Source organism: Equus przewalskii, chromosome 25 (assembly GCF_037783145.1).
Source record: "Equus przewalskii isolate Varuska chromosome 25, EquPr2, whole genome shotgun sequence".
In the NCBI taxonomy this organism is placed as follows: Eukaryota; Metazoa; Chordata; class Mammalia; order Perissodactyla; family Equidae; genus Equus; species Equus przewalskii.
In genome coordinates, this window is record NC_091855.1 from 44,998,517 (window position 1) to 45,016,284 (window position 17,768).

Below are 17,768 nucleotides of genomic sequence, written 5' to 3' on the forward strand. Positions count from 1 at the left end.
CATCGTGGAGACTGCTGCCAGGTGTTCATTCCGGAGTGCACCATGGGAGCGTGTCGGGTGCCTTCCCAGTTCTCAAATTGCTGGCTAAAAGGACTTGGCCTCTTCTTGTAAAGCCTGGCTGGGGAGGGCTGGAGACCACCCACGGGGGCTTGGGCCCAGGAGGGACTGGTCTGCGAGTGGAGATTGTGGGATGGTGGGCTCAGGGCTCCCCACATCTGGTGCAGGAATCTGACTGCTCCAGCTGAGTGTCCTCCTGCCTTCCTGAAATATTGCCACGTGGGGTCTGATTGGAAGCTAAGTCCAGCAATTAATTCCGTCAGGGCTCCGCTCAATTGCAGAGGGTTTTCTGTTTTGCTCCCTTGGCCTAGATTTCCCTGGGGACAGCTGTGACCGGCCGCCAAGTGCTTGGTAAATTAAATGTTAAAAAAATCTCCATGATGACTTTAATCAATCCATTGAGATGGCAGGCGGCCTCCTCCCAGAAGAGTCTGGTCCACTGGAGGGAGCTCCCCCAGGCTCAGGGTCTGGGGGGGGGTGGGTGGGAGGGTAGGACAGTCCTCCCCAGTGCCTGCCCATGGGGGAGGGAGGAAGGTGGGAGGTCCCTGGGGTGTCCTCCTGGAGTCCAGAGGAGGAGGCTGAGGAGGGGGAGTGGGGGGCTCTGGCCCCCCATATGGTTTGCCCTGATTTCTGCCTCAAACCAGGGGTGCCTGTGGGAACAGGGAGGGAGGCAGCTCCTCCAGGGGTCTCTCTCCTGACCCGAGGCCTGGGGGGCGCCAGAGCAGTGGTAATTGGCGGCCGTATGGCCGCAGATAAGGTGTTCATGGCTGCTCACGATGGACGCTGGGTGCAGTTGGTGGAGACAATGTCCTCCAGTTGTCGCCCGCCTCGGGGGAATCTGGGGAGGAACTCAGTGAGCAGCAGGGTCTCTCAGCCAGCCAGGAAGTCGGGGGTAGGGAGATTCCACGGCCCTTCCTTGGGGGCAGAGAGAGCGCCCGGCGGCCCAGCCCCCCACCCCAGCCAAGCTGTCACATCGTGCCGTCTGCGCACTGGAGCCCCTGAAAGGGCCCAGAGCTGACCTCCAGGCTCTGCTTCGGTCTCCTTCTCCCCCAGCCTGCTTATCATCCAGGTCCCGTTCAAGGCCATCTCTCCTGGCAGTGTTCCCCGACCCTCCTCCCCTGTTAACTCCCAAAGAACTTCCCAGTGGGCCTGGGTTACATGGGCGACCCTGTCTCCCTGCTCGACCCTTCCTAGGCAGACGTCTCGCCGGCGCAGCCTGCGCCTCTAGGGGGCGCCCGGCAGCATACGAGGCTGGGGGCCGCGCACAGTAGGCGCGAGCGATCCCGGCCCGAATTTGTGTCTGGGCGGAGCCCCCCGCTCCCCAGAGCGCCCAGCCACGCACTCTGACAGTAATTTGGTCCGGCCTGGCGACTAGCAGGAATCCTTCAGCCCGCAGGGAGTTCCGGGAGCGGCCTGAGAGGTCCGGGTGAGGGGCAGAGAAGGCTGCTGCTGGCAGCGGAATCGGGTCCCGCTGCCGGCGCTCTGGGGTCCTAGCCGGGCGGGCCTTACCTACGGGCCGAGGCTGGGGTGACGGATGGGGGCTTCCGGGCAGCAGCCTCAGACAGGGGCGCTCTGGAGCATGGGCAGAGTAGGGAGCGCAAGGTCACCGGGGTACCTACAGGTCTTCAGGGACTGGGACCCCAAGGCGCAGAGTCCCTTTGACGGATTGGAGGGGGAGGGGCTGCGATGTGCCCCCTGACGGAAGAGGTTTGGGGGACCCCGGCTCAGCACCGCCGCCCCCTTCCTGTGCTCCCGGCAGGAGGCGCACGACGCAGTGGGGTGCGGTCTCTGGCCGGGTCCTGGCGCCCCCACCCTCCACCCGACAGCGGCCGGGGCCCCAGTCCCCCGCCCCTCCTCCTCGTGTCCGTGCGTCTGGCTCGCCGCCCGGGCGGAGGGGGCGCTGTCGGCGCGGGCGGGCGGGGCCGGGGCGCGGGGGCGCGCGGCGCGGAGCGAGCGCAGGGGCCGCGGGCGCGGGCCGCCGAGGGCTGGGGGCTTGGCGGGCGGCCCTGCGCCGTGCCGGGCGCGGCGGCGGCGGGCGCGCGGCCAGTGAGCGCGCGGGCGGGGAGGCGGCGGCGGCGGCGGCGGCGGCGGCGGCGGCGGGAGGAGCTCGGGGCCGCTCCCCGCGCTCCGCTCCTCCATGGCGCTGCCCGGGCCGCCCGAGCCGCCCCGCGGCGCGCCCCGCAAGGCGCCCAGCCTGCTGGAGATGGGGGCGCTGTGCCTGGACTCGGAGATCATCCTGGGCTTCACCAGCCACCTCCTGAGGCGGCGAGCCAAGGTGAGGGCCGGGCGGCGGGACCCGGCTGGCGGCAGAGGCGCTGTCCCGCGACTTTGCGGTGCGGTTCCGGCGGTTCCGGGTGCGGCGCCGGGAAGGAGGCAGCAGGTCCCGAGCAGCATCCCGCAGGCCGGCTCGGGGACTCGCTGCTGCACTTTCCCCCATTAGTGCCGTCTCCATCTCCCTCTTTCCTCCAGGCTGCGTCCTGAGCCGGAGGCAGTCAGCTAGGGCGGAGAGCGCAGCGCAGGGACTCTGCAGGGGTGGGCGAGGCGGGGGGTCGGGGATCTCGCGGCTAATCCCGAGTCCCTGAGGTGACTCCAGGTCCCGCGTGCACCTTCAGTATCCGTGGGGCTGTGTACCGGCCCGTAGGGTGTGAGCGTGTGAGTCCTGAAGCGCCGCAGCTGTGCGGACGACCGAAGTTGCGGGTGTGGCCGGCCACCGGCGTAGGACCAGGGCTCCCGGCGTCGGTGTGTTTCTCTGGGAGTGTATGTAGGGAGTGTGTGCGCGCGTGTGTATGTGGTATAGAGCCGCGCTTCCCGGGGCCCGGGTATGTGTCCCAGGGCAGGTGAGGGGCGTGGGGCGGTGGTGTCTGCAGGCAATGGGGGGAGGTGTCCCGCGGTACCTAGATCCAGATGGGGGCTTACGCGCGTTTTCCATCGGAGGCTGCGATGAGATAGGAGAGGGGAAGAGCTTCGGGTCCCCGGGCCGGGTGGAAAGGGATCGCAGAGTGAGAATAGGGAGCCCCAGCCACTTTATCTTCCCCCGCCCCCAGGCCCTGGTCATAAATGACTCGGAAAGCCGGGAGGGGGTGATCCACCCCTCTTTTTTGGGGAGTGTGCGCGTCCAAGTAAAAGGGGGGGGCGGGTAAAACGTAATGAAGGAGGGGTCCCTTTACGGGGCTCAGGAGAGGCAGGGAGCGGCTCGAATCTGTGTGAGGGTCTCATTGTGCGCGCGGGGAGCCGCGGGCCGGAGTCTCCGCCCGGACCACGGCCCGCCAACCGCCCCTGCTCTGGGTGGGCTCCTCCCGGTCCCCGGAGCGCGCATCCTCGCCCGGGACGCGTGGCGCGGGGTCTGTCTGGAGACTCGGCACCGCGGGTGCGCAGCGGCCAGCAGGGGGCGCTCGCGTCATGGGAAGCCGGGCGGCCTCGCCCGCCGAGCCCGACCCGGGGTTGCGGGCTGACCCGGGGTTGTGGGCCGACCCGGAGCCTGGACCCCGAGCCGCCTGCTGCCTCAGATAGCGGCGATTCTTAGGGCCGGGCTGGAGCGGGAGCAACTGGTCGCCGGAGAGGGGGGGCGACCTCCCAGCCGGAGACAAACAGGCAATTAATTCCGGAGCTAAGTTCCCATCTGCCAGGCCGGCTGACAACAGGTCCGCGCACACCCCCAGGGCCAGCCGCGCCACCCCTTCTCGCTTCCCGGGCGCACAGCGCGCACACCCACCTTCGTGCACTCGCGTTGCTGCAAAGACACTCGTGCCGCTCGCAGACACACCTAGACACAGATACCCTGGCGCGGGAACTGCACGTTCCGAGGCGCAGACTGCGGCGACACTCACCCACGCGCGGTTAGACCCAAGGGGTGGCCGGCGACACGCGGGGCGCACTGTATTTGCAGGAAAAAGCGACTAGGAGTCTGGGGACTAGGGTTCAGCCCCTTCCTCGACCCACCTCTCTGTGTGACCTGGGATGAGACCTTCCCCTCCGCGGTCTCAGTTTTCTCGCCTGTAAAGTGAGGAGTGGGTTGGTGCCTCCCGGGAGACGCGCAGACTCTGGTGTCCCGGGAGAGGAGCAAAAAGGCGCATGCGCGCGCGTGTACTAAGTATCTCACTGTGGCCCCCAGCGCCCCTGCCCGGGCTGGGACTCGCCGAACAGGTCGGGGTCTTTGGAGTGGGAGGGGCCGCGCGGCGAAGTAGGACCCCATCCCCCACGCACTGCCGAGCGGAGGCCCAGGGCGGAGCCGGGCGGGACAGCCCTCCCGGAGCCCCACCCCACCGGCCCCGCCCCGGCGCCCCGGCCCCGCCCCGGCCCCGCCCTCGCCTCCCGAGCGCGCCCGCCGCCGCCACCGCGCGCTCTCCGTCACTCGCCTGAGCTGCGAACTTCGGAGCGGCCGGCCTGGCCATGGGGGCGCCCCCGGGCCGGATCACGTAGCCGCGGCGTCCCCGGAGAGCCCGCGCGGCCCCGAAGCACCCGCCTAGCCCTTCCTGCATCTCGGCCATGGGCGGCCGCGGCGCCCCTCTGTGCGCGGCACAACCCGCGGTACGCGCGGCCGGGCCCCGAGAGGGAGGCGGGCGGCAGGGGGCCGGCGGGAGCCACGGGACGGAGCCCGGGACGCCGAGGATGGTCGCGGGGTGCGCGGCGCCTCCTGGGGGCCGGGCCTGGAGCGGAGTGCTGGACGCGCGGGGCCTCCTGCTGGGAGGGACCCTGGTCCGGACTCCCGGGATGGAAGCAGAGGGTGGGCGGCGGGTTCGCGCCAGCGCTCTTAACTTTGTCGAATGCGTCACTCGGGGGCTGGGACGCGCTGAGATCTGGAGTCACTGGAGCTGGGTCCCGGGTGGCGCCTCCCAGCGGCTCCGGCTCACCGTCCCCTTCCGCCCCCATCCCCCGCAGGTGGCCGAGGGCGGCCCGGCCCGCGAGCCGCTGCAGCTGCTGGAGGTGTCCCCCCGCAAGAGGCTGCCCGCCGGGCCCGAGCAGGACCCATGCGGCAGCCGCCCTGCGCCCGAGGGCGCCGGGGCCGGCGCAGAGCAGGGCCACTCGACCGGCGGAGGCGGCTGGTGCCGCCACTGCCACACGAAGCTCGCCGAGCTCAAGCGACAGGCGTGGAAGCTGGTCAGCGGGCCCGGAACACCCCTCCGGGTAAGTGACGCTTCCTCGGGCTGGCCCCTCGGGGCAGGGCCCATGCTGGAACTTGGGAGAGCTTGGGGCCCGGAGCGGGGTGAGGTTCCACCGAGTGTTTTTACACATCTTTTCCCCTCTCTGCGCCTCAGTTTCCCCTTCTGTAACGCGGCGTGTGTAAGTGAGGATAGTTTATCCTAAAAGCATCCCGCGGTCTGATGGGGGGGGGGGGTTGGGCGGGCGTATCTCAGCGGAGCCACAGATGTCCCACAGCTGGAACCACAGGCTGTGTTTGGGAGGGGGAGGGGAGAGAGGGCGATGGCAGGGACTCCACCCAGGGCGGGACACCTCCTGCCCTGCCAGCTGCAAGAGGTTACTTGGTGCGTTGTCGCCCTTGGGGCACCTGGGCCCCCAGCCAGGTGCCTGGAAATTGCACACCTGGGGCAGGAGGGCTTGGAGGACCAGAGGGTGGGCCTGCTGCTGTGGGGGGAGCCCTGCCTGCACCCTCCCAGCGTCGTGGATGAGAGCTGTGTGTGGGACACAGCCTCGGGCTCTGCCACCTTTGGCAGTGGCCACCCATCTGGGAACTGAGTGGCTGGGCCCCTGGGTCCCCCAGCTCCAGACCCAGCTGCCAAGGTGTTTGCCAGGGGAGGGGGCTCTGCTGGATTCTCTAGCCAATGGGCTCGCCTGGTCTTGGAAGGAGCTGGGACCATTGTTCAAGGAACAATGCGCCCTGGAAGTTTGCAAAGCCTGGGAAGGTGGGGGTCTCCAGAGGAAGCCCTTCCCGCCTGACCTTCAGTCTTTTTGAAAGCGTTCCTGGGAAGTCCGCAGAATCCCATTGAATCTAAATATAGTTCTTCAAGGAGGCCATGTTGTCTGGGGGCAGGGGGCGACCCTGGGTTCCTGGGGTCCCACGGTGTTCCCTGTCTAGGGCAGGGCAGTGGGGTGGGGAGGGAGGTAAGTATGGTTTCTGTCCTGGGCACCCTCTCTGCAGCCAGGGAGGGGGCACCTGTGTCTTGTCCTGGGGTGGGGCTGGATCCTTGTGCAGCTGCTGCTCTGAGCAAGGTGCAGCCTTGCCAAACTCTGGGCTCAGGTCGGCCTGAATCTGGCTGAAGAGACACCAGAGGACCTTCAGGGCCCCTGGAGAGAGGGACTGGGGACAGACTGCTGGGGACCTGTCAGAGCTATAGGGTCATCTTGCTACCCCATTAGGAGAAACTGAGGCCAGAGAGAGGAAGGGCTTTAGTGACTGAGCTAGGCTTTGCCTGGTGGCAGTGGGCATGTGGCCGGGCATCCTGGTGGAGAGAGCTGCAGGTGGATTCGGGGTATCTTGTCTGGGGGTCTCCGTGGTCTCTTCCTGCAGAGGGCTCATCAAGGAAGCCCCCCCGGGCCACCAGAGCCCTCACCTCCCTCCTCCCTCGGCCTCCCCTGAGTTTGGCATTTGACACTGGGTACACCTCTGTGCCAGGTGGGGCTCACCCCGTCCCTGGCCGTCCCTGGCCCCCAGTGGCCTGCTCACCTCGCAGCCCCGGGTCCCGGGCTTTGTTCCTGCTCTGCACCCCGCTGTGTTCCTCGTTTGTCAGTTGGGGGTGGGTTCTAGGGGCCATGCCGAGAGTGCTGTCCCACCTGTAGGGTGCTGTGCCCCAGAGAGAGAAGGCCCCAGTGTCCACTCTTTCTCCAGAGAGGATGGAAACAGGGCCCAGGGGGACTTCAGGCCCTTAGGCTGAGCTGCCCAGGTGACGTCACATGGGGGGGCTGGGCCTGGGACCCTGGCACGGTGGTGGGTGTCGTTGTCCTGTGCCACCCAGGCTGTCCCCAGCGTCCTGGCTGGCTCGCGCCCTGCAGCCTCGCCGGGACCTGTGTGTGCTGCTGCCTCTGCTTCGGGTTAGGGAGGGAGAGCTTTGTGGGGCAGCCAGGGGCCCTGTGTGTGACCGGCCGTGGGTGAGCCCCAGTGGGTCCTCCTTGGAATGTGGCCCATGGTCCAGGCACAGGGCTCTGCTCTAGGCCAACAGGGCCCTGGAACCCCCATTGGTGTCTGGGATTTCCCTGGGGGCCCGTTCTCGTCTTCATCCTGAGGAGATGAGTTTCACGAGGACAGCGCTTCACGGTTTATGGAGAACTTAGCCTGCATCACCTCACCTGGTCTCCCCCTTGAATCTAGGACAGCCTGGCCCGGAGGTGGCCCCCCGGGCTCCCATGGCTGGGGGTCGGGGGGAGCTGGGACCCCGGCCTGGCCATCACAGGCCCTCTCCTCGGGGGTCCCTGCCTGGTCTCAGGCTTGAGAGGGTCCAGGGACAGTTGTCCTTCAGCCTTGGTCACCCCATCCTCTGCTCTTGGCGTCCCTGCCAGGGCTTGCCCCCAGCTGGCTCCTCGCCCACCCTCCTGCCAGAAGACAGCTCCCGCTGTGGGACCTCAGGCAGTTCTGTTGTGAACTTGTGGCTCGGTTTCCCCTCTGTACTGGGGCCACCTTTGTACCCATTTCACAGGTGTGTGGAGCAGTGCCCGGCATGGGGTGGCTCTCACATCTCAGCCCATGTTGCTTTTGCTGGGGTGCTGGCTCCAGAGTCCCTCTGTGCCCGGGTCTTGGGTGCTCTCAGGGGTTGGGCACAGTGGTCGTGGCCCTGACCTGGGGTCAGGTGACCTGGGTATAAGGCTGTGTGTTCTCTTTTCCCTGGCCTGCCTCGGTTTCCCCATGTGGGCACAGAGAGTGACTGTGGTCCCCAATGAGGGACAAGATCGTGCCCTCCCCCCTTTCTGAGCCCCAGTGGCCCTGGGGCTTGGGGAGGGGACATGCTCAGCCTGCCCAGGTTGGAGTCCAGGAGACTGTCCCATCTGAACTGAGAAGGGCAGTGGGCCTGCGTGTGGAGGGGGTACCGGGCCGGGGCCTCCCTGTCAGGAGCCCCTCGCTGGGGCCCCCATGCCACCTTCTGCTCTCACCAGGATCCTCGGGTCTGGTCTGTGGGTGAGCCCTTCAGGCCCCCTGTGTGGCCTGGAGCCATGCCCTCCGGCCTGTCTTTCTGTGGCCTCACGGGCCCCTCCTCTCTCGGGCCCTGCTACAGACGCACGCCCCCCTCCTCCCCAGACCCCCTGCCGGCTCCCCACTCTGCTCTGCGCCCCCTCCCCGGTGCCCCCTGCCTCTGAGAAGTCTGTGCTGGGGGCTCGCAGTGCGTCCCGTGCAGGGGCCACAGCTGGGCCTTCCTCTTCCGCCACCCCTGCGTGCCCCCCAGCTTAGTACTGGCCGCTCTGTCCTCCTCGTCCCCCGAGACAGCCCTCCCAGCCTGTATCCTCACTGGCCACCAAGTTCCTGGGGACCCCTTTCATCATCTCCCCAGCCCCGCCCCGCCCCTGATGCCTGCCCACCGGCAGCCGCCCCCCGGGGCAGCCCCGAAAGCCCCATTCTCTCCCTCCATCCCGCGGGGTTTTGTCACAGCACCCCTCTTGCACAGCCCCAGCGCCCGGCCCTCCCATGCTCATTCGGCAGACCGCAGCCGGAGCCTCCCAGTGCCCCAGGTCCCTGTGCCCGTGCAGCTGACGGTGGCCCAGGGCCTCAGGCCGCACTGGCTGGGCCTCGCTTTGAGTTCCTGGCACAGAGCTCCCGTGGCCCTTCCAGTGCGTGGAGCCGCCCCTCCCGTTCCCCAGGCTTCCCCTCCCCCACATGGCCACCCCTCTCCAGGAGGCCACCCCTGCTGCTACCTGGCCCCACCCTTTCTCAACCGTTTCCACGTGCCTCTGCCCCTGTGTGGGCTCTGTGTTCACTGTGCCACCCCCAGGCCGGGAGCTCTGCTAGGGCAGGCACAGGGTCCAGGTCACCCTCAAGCATTTGTTGAATGACTGAATGACCAGACTTTTCCTCCCACACCCCGCTGTGTGCACCCCAAGGGCTGCTGGGCCAGATTCTGGCTCCCCCCCTATAGAGGGTGGTCCCCCTTGCAGCAGTGGGGGCAGGGATCCTGCCTGAGGGTCTGTTCCAGCTGCCACCCAGATGCGTCACATGGAGGTGACGACTGCTCTGGAGACCCCACGACATTCGACATGTCAGTATTGGTGCTGAATTGATTAGCACCCCCTTGGGGCAAGGTGATCAATTCTCATTTAGCTCTTGCAAATCTCTTGCTCACCGGGGCAGGGCAGGGCTCTCGTCTCCTTTACCCCTTGTGAGGTCCAGAACCGCTGCTGAGGACCGCTGCCCTCCCGCATGGCCCAGGCCTTCCTTCATGTTTTCCACCAAGTTGGACCAGTCTGAAGGCCGCCAGGGAGGCCCTGGGCTCTTGTCCCCTGCACAGCTCAGGGTGACTTGACCAGGCTCCTAGAGCTGGGGGCCTGCCCACCGTCCTGCCTCTCTCTGGGGCCTGGCTCCTGAGTGGCCGTCCTGCCAGCCCTCCATTCCCCTGTCATTCCCCCAGGAAGCCTTCCCAGCCCCCTGCATGCTGGGGGCATGCTCTGTCTCCACAGCCCCCAGCTCCGATTGCACTGGTGTGCGATGGTGGGGTCTTGAGTCTGTTGTCCACATGGGGCTATGGTCCTGGGAGGGCGGGGGCTGAGCCCAGCTGGTGTCAGACGGTTGCTGCCTAGGGTCACAGCCCCTGGACCTCCACCTCCCATGGTGTTTGGAGCCTGGCCTGAGCTGCACCCGCGTCTGGGGCCCCCCGCCCCTGTGCCAGGGCTGCGGTGTCTGCCTCGGGGCTCCGCAGGGTGGGGCGCCTGGCGTCAGCAGTGTTCCCCAGCTGAGCCAGGTGTTGGCAGGCTGCAGAGGCAGCCAAGGAGGTGTGAGAGGGGCGGGCGCTCCCTGGGGCTGGCGCTCCCTGGGGCTGGCTGCCAGGCAGTCTCCCAGCTGGCAGGGGACCCGATGACTCAGCTGGGAAGGGATCAGTCCGTGGGGCTTGAAGGCTCCCAGGCCACTGGGGGACCGAGCCCGGGTCAGACCTTGCCTCGCCAGGCAGCCTCTGCGAGACCTTGGCTGGCCCCTCCCCACTGGGGCTGGCTCCCTCCTCCCTAGATGGACGGTGGTCTGGCCAGTGTCACTTGCTGTCCCTGGGGACTTCCTTTGGTCCAGTGATGGAATGATGGGCTCCTTGTGCCTCTCTCCTCTCCCTGCTGGTCTGGGGTTTGTGGGATGAGGCTGGGCAGTGGGGGGTGGGAGCGAGCCTAAGGGTTGTGAGCTGCTGCCCTCTGAACATCGGCCTGAGGCAGAGATGGAGCACTGGGGGTGGCCGGGGGACGGCGCTGCATGTCCTGGGTGGGAGCTGTGTGTCTTGTGGGAGGGAGCTGGGGGGGAGTCCAGCTGTGGTCAGAGCTGGGCTGAGCAGGGACGTGAGTTGTGGTGGCTGGCCTCGCTTCCTCTCTGCTGAGAGGTGGAGGGTCAGGGAGGAAGGCATGCTGCATGTCACCCTTGTGCCTTGGGCTGCCCAAAGCCTTGCTGGGGAGCTTGTAATGGTTTGGAAGGGGTTAAGGGAATGAATGGGTTTTGGGCCTTCTCAAGGCTCCCTTGAGTGTCCTGAAAGGATCTCATATTTGGGAGTCACGAGAGCTAGTTCTCATCTTAAAGAGCAAGGAAAGTCTAGTTTCCTTTTTTCCTTTGCCTGCCAGGAGGCTCACAGCAAATGTACTCTTCAGCTTCTGCCAACTGCACGGGCCCTTCCTCACATGTCTTGTGGGAACTGATCATTCCCATTTGTTCTAATGTGGCTGTCTCTAGTTGTGTGGTTTTGCTTTTAATTTATGCTGGGTAGTTCCTGGAAGGCACCACATAGTTTTTGTGCAAGAAGGTGTGGGGTATGGGTAAATAAATAGAATAAATGCGTTGAGTGTTCTCTTGGCGTATCTGGCCTCTTGTCTGCTTGCCTGCTCCACAGGAACAGGGAGCCTGTGTGGTGGAGGGGAGTGGTAGTTGAGGCCAGGCTGTCCCCTGTCAGGTTCCTGGTGACAGCCAGGCCTGGTGGCCAGGCCTGTGGGAGCCACTCCCTCGTTGTCTGCCCCGAGCTCTGAGCTCTGGGTTCCCGGGGGCTGAGGAGACCCCCTCCTGGGCGGAAGGGGAGCCTGGGGCATGGACGGTGCTGCCTGGGCCTCCCCTGCAGGGCCCCGGCTTCCCCATCTGTGGACAGGGCTGTGGGCTGAGCATCCCTCTTGCTGCCCGTGGTTAAGGGGCACTTTCACCTCTGGTGTTGTGTTTTGTGGCTGGGGCGGCCTGAGGGCTGTCTGCAGGGTTGCTGGTGCTCCCTGGCCTGGTCCCTGTCCCCCTGGCAGCATCCCAGGCTTGGGCTGTGGGGGCTGGGCTGGGGCGGGATGGGTGGGCTGAGCCGGGGCCCCCAGCTGACAGATTTATGGTTCTGCGCGGCCCGGCCTGGGGCGACTCTGTGTCCGCCGTGTCCGCCCTCGGATGGCTGTTCCTGCACCACCTTGTGTGTTCACCCCTGACCCGTGCGATGGATGCTGGCCCGCGCCACGGCCTGTTTCCGGGTGGAGCGTGCCGGCCGCTGGCCCTGCCTAGTGCCCTGCTCGGGGGCGTGGGCTGCAGGGTCCGCCCCCCACAAACGTCCCATCCTGGCCTGCCCTGTTCCCGTCCTCTCCTTTACAGCCTTGGTGCAAGGCCACAGCCCAGCTCTGCCTCCTGGAAACCCCACCAGCCCCACCAGCTTGGCCTGTCCAAAATCCAAGGGTTGTCTGCAGACCACCTGGACTTGGCCCACTCGGTGGCTGCCCTTAGCTCAGCCACAGGCCCTCCTGATCTTGTCCCTGGGCTCTGTCGCCTCGGCCCCCATCCCTTCGGCTCCTCTCACACTCTGAGCTCCCACTCTGCTGCCCAAGCTATGCGGCATGAGCCAAGTGTTTTAGGGTCTCTGAGCCTCAGTCTACAAAGGGGGCATGCTCATGGTAGCCAGCGAGTGAGGTGTTCCCAGTGGGGTGGGGGTCTGGAGGTGGGTCGCCCTGGAGCTCTGAGGGGACTTACCCAGCCAGCGCAGGGGGCTGGCGGGAGGCCCCGGGGTGCCTGGCGGTGGTGTGTGTGGCTGTTGGATCTCGAGACGATACCGGGGACCCCTCCTGCCTGGCGTCTGTCTTCTCTGCTGTCTCACTGATGACGGAGGTCGCTGGGTTTGTGCTGTGGGATGGGCTGCCCCTGTGGGGGGGGCACCCCTCCCCTCTCAGGAGCCCCTGAGGCCTGGCGAGGGAAGGAGCCTCGAGTGGGTCTCCGGGGTGGACAGCAGAGCCTGACATTTGTCCCTGCAGTTCTCTGGCCTGCCTGGCCTCCGGGGTCATGTTGCAGGAAGAGGAGCCAGGAGCTGGGAGCCGAGAGGGACGGTACCAGCAGCCAGTCAGCAGGCCTCCGAGCAATTACTCACTCAACCCCACCACCCACCATAGCGGGGGCAAGAAATAGCCAGCACAGGGGTGTGAGTGACTTGCCCAAGGCCACTGTCCCAGGCTTCTCTCCCTCCAAGGTTTGTGCTCTTAACCAAAGTGCTATGGCCACAGGAGAGGGGGCTCTAGAAAGGGGCATCCAGGAGGGCCTCCTGGAGGAGGTGGCATTTGATCTTGGTTAGAATTAGACCCACAGAGATGGGCTGAGGGTCTCCAGGGGGAAGGAGTATCAAAAGCTCCATGATGGGGATGCCTGGAGCACACATGGAAACTGTGTCACAGGTGCCAGGTAGGGTGACAAGGGGAAGCCAGGATGAGATCAAAGGTCTGGAGGTGGGTGGAGTGGAGTTGCACTCCAGCCCTGGAGCAGAGCTCGGGCCTGGGGCGTCCTGGGAAGTCCTTTGGTAAAGATCTGCAGCCCTGGCTCTCACGGCAGCTTGTTGAAGGGGACTGGTGGTCGGGGCCAGACCTGGGGTCACCTGCACGCAGAGGTGCCCAGCAGAGAGGGTACCTGGCCCATCTTGGGGGGGGGGGCGGGGACCCTGTTTGGCTTCTGCACTTGTCCCTTTCCAGCTGGGCCACCTGGGTTGGCGCCAGCCTCCCTGGGCTCAGAGCTCTCTCAAGGGGCACCCGGGAGCCCTGGCATCGGCCCGGTGCGTGGTGTGTGGGTCCCCCACCCTGGCAGTGAGCGTCTGCTGCAGCCCTGGAGGACGCTCTGTGCCCCGTTCTTCAGATGAGGACACTGAGGCTGTGGGGGCTGCAGCCTGCACCGTGGAGTTGGACTGAAAACCATGTCTGGGTGGGCTCCAGGCCCCCGAAGCATGTGGAGTGCCTCCTCTGAGCAGCGAGTGTCCTGCCAGGCTGGCCTCTCTGCTACCCCCACCTAGCGGAGGCCGTCCTGCCGGCCTGGCCTTAGACCCCAGGGCCCCCCACCCTTGTGTGGCATTGGGCGGAGGACAGGGGAGGCCATTGAGGGAGGAGGGCTCAATGAACCAGTGTGTGCCCCACGCTGCCCAGCTGGCTGGCGCCTGGCACGGGGCCTTGGGGACGGGTGCCGGTCAGTGCTGGCTGGGCTGGGCTGCACCCCCTGCTCCCCATCCTCCCCAGCAGAGGAGGGAGGCCTGAGTCAGCCCGGGGGGCTGGAGTGGTCTCCAGGGTCCTGGCTGGTGGATGAGGGTGGGTCCAGCTCGGGGGTCCCCAGGGTTTCCCGCTGGCCCCAGCGGACGCTGATGGTCGGGGCCTTGGGCTGGGAATCAAGCCCCTGATGTGGTGCCTGGCGGGTAGGAGGGGCCTGGGGTGGCCAAGGTATGGCCACCATGGCCGCAGCGGTTTCCAGGCTGGAAAATGCACCCCCGACCCCTGGCCCCCGTCCCGCCAGGCTGCACGCGACATCGGAATGTCCTCGAGAGCAGAGCCTGAGAGGGCAGCGCCGCCCGGCAGCCGGGGGTCCCTTCCTGGACCTGTTGTCAACTCCGGAAATGGTGGCTGCACAGGGCCGCGGCCCAGCACGCTGTTTGTAGAGGGAAGGGAGGACGGGCAGAGGGGCTGTGGCCTGCCAGGACCCCCACCCGGCCACTCCTCTGCTTGAGCCCTGGTCCTGTTTGTGCCCCGACGGCCCTGCCAGTGGGTGCTGGTGCCCCCTTTTTAAAGACGGGGTGATGGGGGCTCAGAGGGGGTCGTCTCAGCCCTGATGTCTGGGGGCTTCTCCGAATTGGGGAGCAGAACCCGTGCCGGTCCTCCCCCTCTCACGGTGGCCTCAGCCGCGGTGGGGGTGTCTCTCAGCTCCTGTCCTGCCCCCTGGGCGGGCCTGGCTGGCCCTGCCTGCGGGACTTCGTCCCTCGAGAAGTCCCTCAGGTTTCCCATGCGGGAGCAAAGGGGAGGATTGTTAAAGCTGCATGGAGACCCCAGGAATGGGAGGAAGGGAAGGTCATCATTTGAAAGGGAGGGTGCTCCCTAGAACCCGGCGGTGATGGGCAGGTGGTACACACACTAAACTGAGTCAAATGAAGAAAAACAGTTTCCAAATGCAGGTGAAGAACCTGTTACTTAGACCGTAAAGAGGAGATCGAAAGTCCCATTTTGCAGCGGGCTGATTACTGTCTGTCTGAAGGTGCTGGGCGCGGCCTGGAGGGGTGGGTGATAGGCCATGGGCTGGTGGGGGCTTTCAGGGGTTAAAATTCCTGCAGTTGGGGCTGTGACCCTCAGGGGCTTGGGCCTATGGGAGAGGAGACCTGGCCTGGGCGTGGGGTGGGTGCCCCCCAGTGCTGAGGTCTGAGGACTGGTGGCTGTGCCTGGAAGGCCCAGGGTGGATGCTGAAAAGGGAGGTGGGCTGGGCTGGTGGGGGCCTCCCAGGGGGCACAGGTGCTTTGGGAGATGCTGTCCTCCCCTCCCCTTCTGGGGTCCCAGGGTGTCCATCCTGGGAGTGCCAGTGCCAGCCCCCCAGAGAAGCCCCGCTCCCTGGGGCCCTGATCACTGCACTGGGGTGCTGGGGGCAGGGAGCCGGGCTCTCTCGGCCTGTCCCGCCCAAACCTTGCCGCTTGGGCAGAGTGGAGAGGTCTTGGTCCCTCCGGTGTGGGATGTGTGGCTCTGAGTGACCCAACATGCAGTGAGTGTCCCCGGCTGCCCAGCAGCAAACCCTCCTGGGCCCGCGGCCCAGCCTGGAGCTGGTGGCCTGTCTGAGGGGCTGGGGGCCCGGTGGGCTCTCGCCCCAGTAGGATCTCTGTGCAGTCACCCCAGGCAGCTCTCCTCCTCTCTGGCCTCTGCCACCTTGTGTGTGTGACATGAGACAAAGATTGGAGAGAGGGCCCCTGCCCCATGCCAGGAGCCCCCTGCAGCCCAGGGTATCAGCTGGGCCCTCTGCAGTGATGATGGCGAGGGTCCCCTGAGAGGTGTGCCTGGCTCCTAGAGCTGGAGAGGGGTGCTTGGCCCCAAAGTGGGCTTTGGCTGTGGGGCAGGGCCTGGGTGTGTCTGGGCTGGGCCTCTGGGGGGAGAGCCGGGGTCCTGCTGGGGGAAGGGCTGGGCAGGACGGGGCCTCCTTGGGCTGCAAGCACATGAGCCATGGGCTCTGGGCTTGCCGAGCAGGTGACCAGGCAGTCCTGGGCTTGCCTCCCCTGAGGCTGGTGCTTGAACCGGGTGCCCCACCCAGGCCCAGAGCAGACCCTGTGGTCCCCACCTGTGGGGGGGATGGTCAGTGAGGCCTGGGTGGGGCTAGGGCCTGCCTGACAGCGGCATCTGAATTCCTGATGACACAGCTGGGGGGCCTGGGCAGGGGCGGCTGGGGGGTGCTGCTCTGGCTTCCTGTGCCCCACCCCCACGCCTGGCCGGCCTTGGTGGGGTCTGGCACATGCTCAGGCCAGTTAGCAGCCCCCCAGCTTCCGGCTTTCCTTCCTGCTTCCTCCTCTGCAGGCCATGGAGGGGGTGCCAGCGGCTCCCCCAGAGGCCTGAAGTCCCTAAGACAGGCAGAGGCCCTGGAACAATGGGCTACTGGCCCTGGGGGTGGTGGGGGCTGGGCTGGGGGCCCGCGGGGCTGGGCCGCCTTTCAAGTCGGGTTAATGGCTCTAGCAGGCGGCGCTTCCTTCCCCTCACACCAGCCCACCATTAGCAGCCTCCCGCTGAGTGGAAAAACCAGAGTAATCAGAGTGGGGGCCTGGAAACAGGCGGAGTGACAGTGATGGAGCCTGGCCCTGTCTGAGCCCAGCCTGGTCTGGATTCCACTCATGGCCTGTGTGCCACCCCAAGGCGGGGCTACCTCGGCGTTTCCACCGGCCGCCTCCTGCTCTGCAGGGCTCCCCATGCTGCCTCGGTGCATTTCCTGAAGGGGAGCAGGAGGGGGTGGGGGTGTCCGCTAATTGGGACCAGACTCACGGGGCACTTCAGAGGCTCTGGGGCCCTCCAGCCCCCAGCCTGAGCAACTCCAGGCCTTCCAGAGTGGCCCATAAATCAGGCAGGTGGTCAGTGGCCTGGCCGGGGTCGCTCTTTCACTGGGCCCTGTCTGCCTGGGGGGGCGAGGAGAGCAGCTCTGTGGCTGAGAGCTTACATTGCAGGGAGCGTGGTGGGGTCTGGGGATGCAGGAGCAGAGCAATCGCCGGCTTATGCTGGACCAGCAGGGTGTCCCCTCACAGCGAGGCCACCCTGCCACAGCTGTCACCCACTGGAGCCCTCCCGGGCATCTGTGGGTACAGGTCGGGCCAGCCACAGGTAAGGCTTGGGTTGGGTGAAGGAGGTACCCCCGGGGCATGGTGGCCTCAGCGTCCTCATCTGAGGAGTGGTTGTTTGGGGAGGACATCGTCCCTTTTGTGGCCAACAGGGCGGTTGGACTGGAGCCAGGCCTTGCCTAGAATCCCTTGGGGGCTGGTGGCAAGCCGGCGAGCAGGGAATGGCCTGTGGCCGGGGAGGGAGGAAGGCCCCGGCTCTGCGGGTTTGTGCCAGGTCCAGGCTGGTGGCAGGGCGGAGGGGTGAGGCCTGGGAGTTGACCGGCTGGCTGAAGTGGAGACTTAGGCCTGCCTTTGGGGTTTGCTCTGTCGGGGTGGCACTGGGAAGGTCCTGGGTGGTGGCGGCATAGCCAGGCTGGGCCAGTGCTCTGTCCGGGGGCAGCTGTGGCCAGGCACCTGTAGTTGGACTCGCCCCTTGGGAAAGGGATGAGGATGCCAAGGGGCCGGCCTGGCTTGGACCCTGACCCCTACAGGACCGCCCCGGGGAGGCACCGAGGCAGAGCCTGGTGGAGAGGTCTGGGGCTAGGCGATGGGCTCCGGCAATATGACCCTTGATAGCTTCCCTCCAGTGTGGTTCCTTCTGAGGACTGGCTCCCTCCTCCTCCCCCTCCTTCCACAGGTGTCATCTCCTCCAGGAAGCCCTCCTTGACTTCCAGGCTAGGCAAGCGCCCCCTCTGGGCTCCCCTGACTCCTGTTCTTAGCCCTGTTTGGACACCAGCCTCATGGTTAGGGAGACCCATGTGTCCCCACCCAATGCAGGGCAGGGTGGACTGGGCTGCGGGGGAAGCCACCAAGCAGCACAGACCCCTGGGCCAACCCCTGCCTGTGATGGAGTGTGGTGGGCGTCGAGCCTTGCCTCCTGCCTCCCTGCTGGCCTGTGCGGGCGCCTCTGTGTTCTCGCTGACCTGGGACTTGCAGGCTTGCCCCTGCAGGTTTGCTCGCACGTCCTGACCTCTGGCGGCACATTTACAGCAGGACTGCATTTCGCTCTCCTCCGGATCCTGCCCAGGGCTGGAGCCTCTGCAAAGGCAGGGAGAGGGT

General features: G+C 66.3%; 1 protein-coding gene across 5 annotated transcripts in view; it reads left to right on the plus strand.

Annotated features, from left to right (window-relative positions):
• Nucleotides 1-2,096: 2,096 nt before the first annotated feature.
• KIF26A (kinesin family member 26A) overlaps nucleotides 2,097-17,768 on the plus strand; it is a 45,549-nt gene continuing 29,877 nt past the window's right edge. Inside the window, exons 1-2 of one of the 5 annotated variants that reach the window (XM_070594571.1) lie at nucleotides 2,097-2,332; nucleotides 4,936-5,181. In XM_070594571.1, coding sequence (XP_070450672.1) covers nucleotides 2,195-2,332; nucleotides 4,936-5,181 — 384 coding nt within the window. In that variant the 5' untranslated portion in view covers nucleotides 2,097-2,194. Of the gene's footprint in view, nucleotides 2,333-4,363; nucleotides 4,585-4,935; nucleotides 5,182-17,768 lie in introns of those variants that run through there. The other 4 variants (XM_070594574.1, XM_070594572.1, XM_070594573.1 and 1 more) reach the window with 4 other exon arrangements.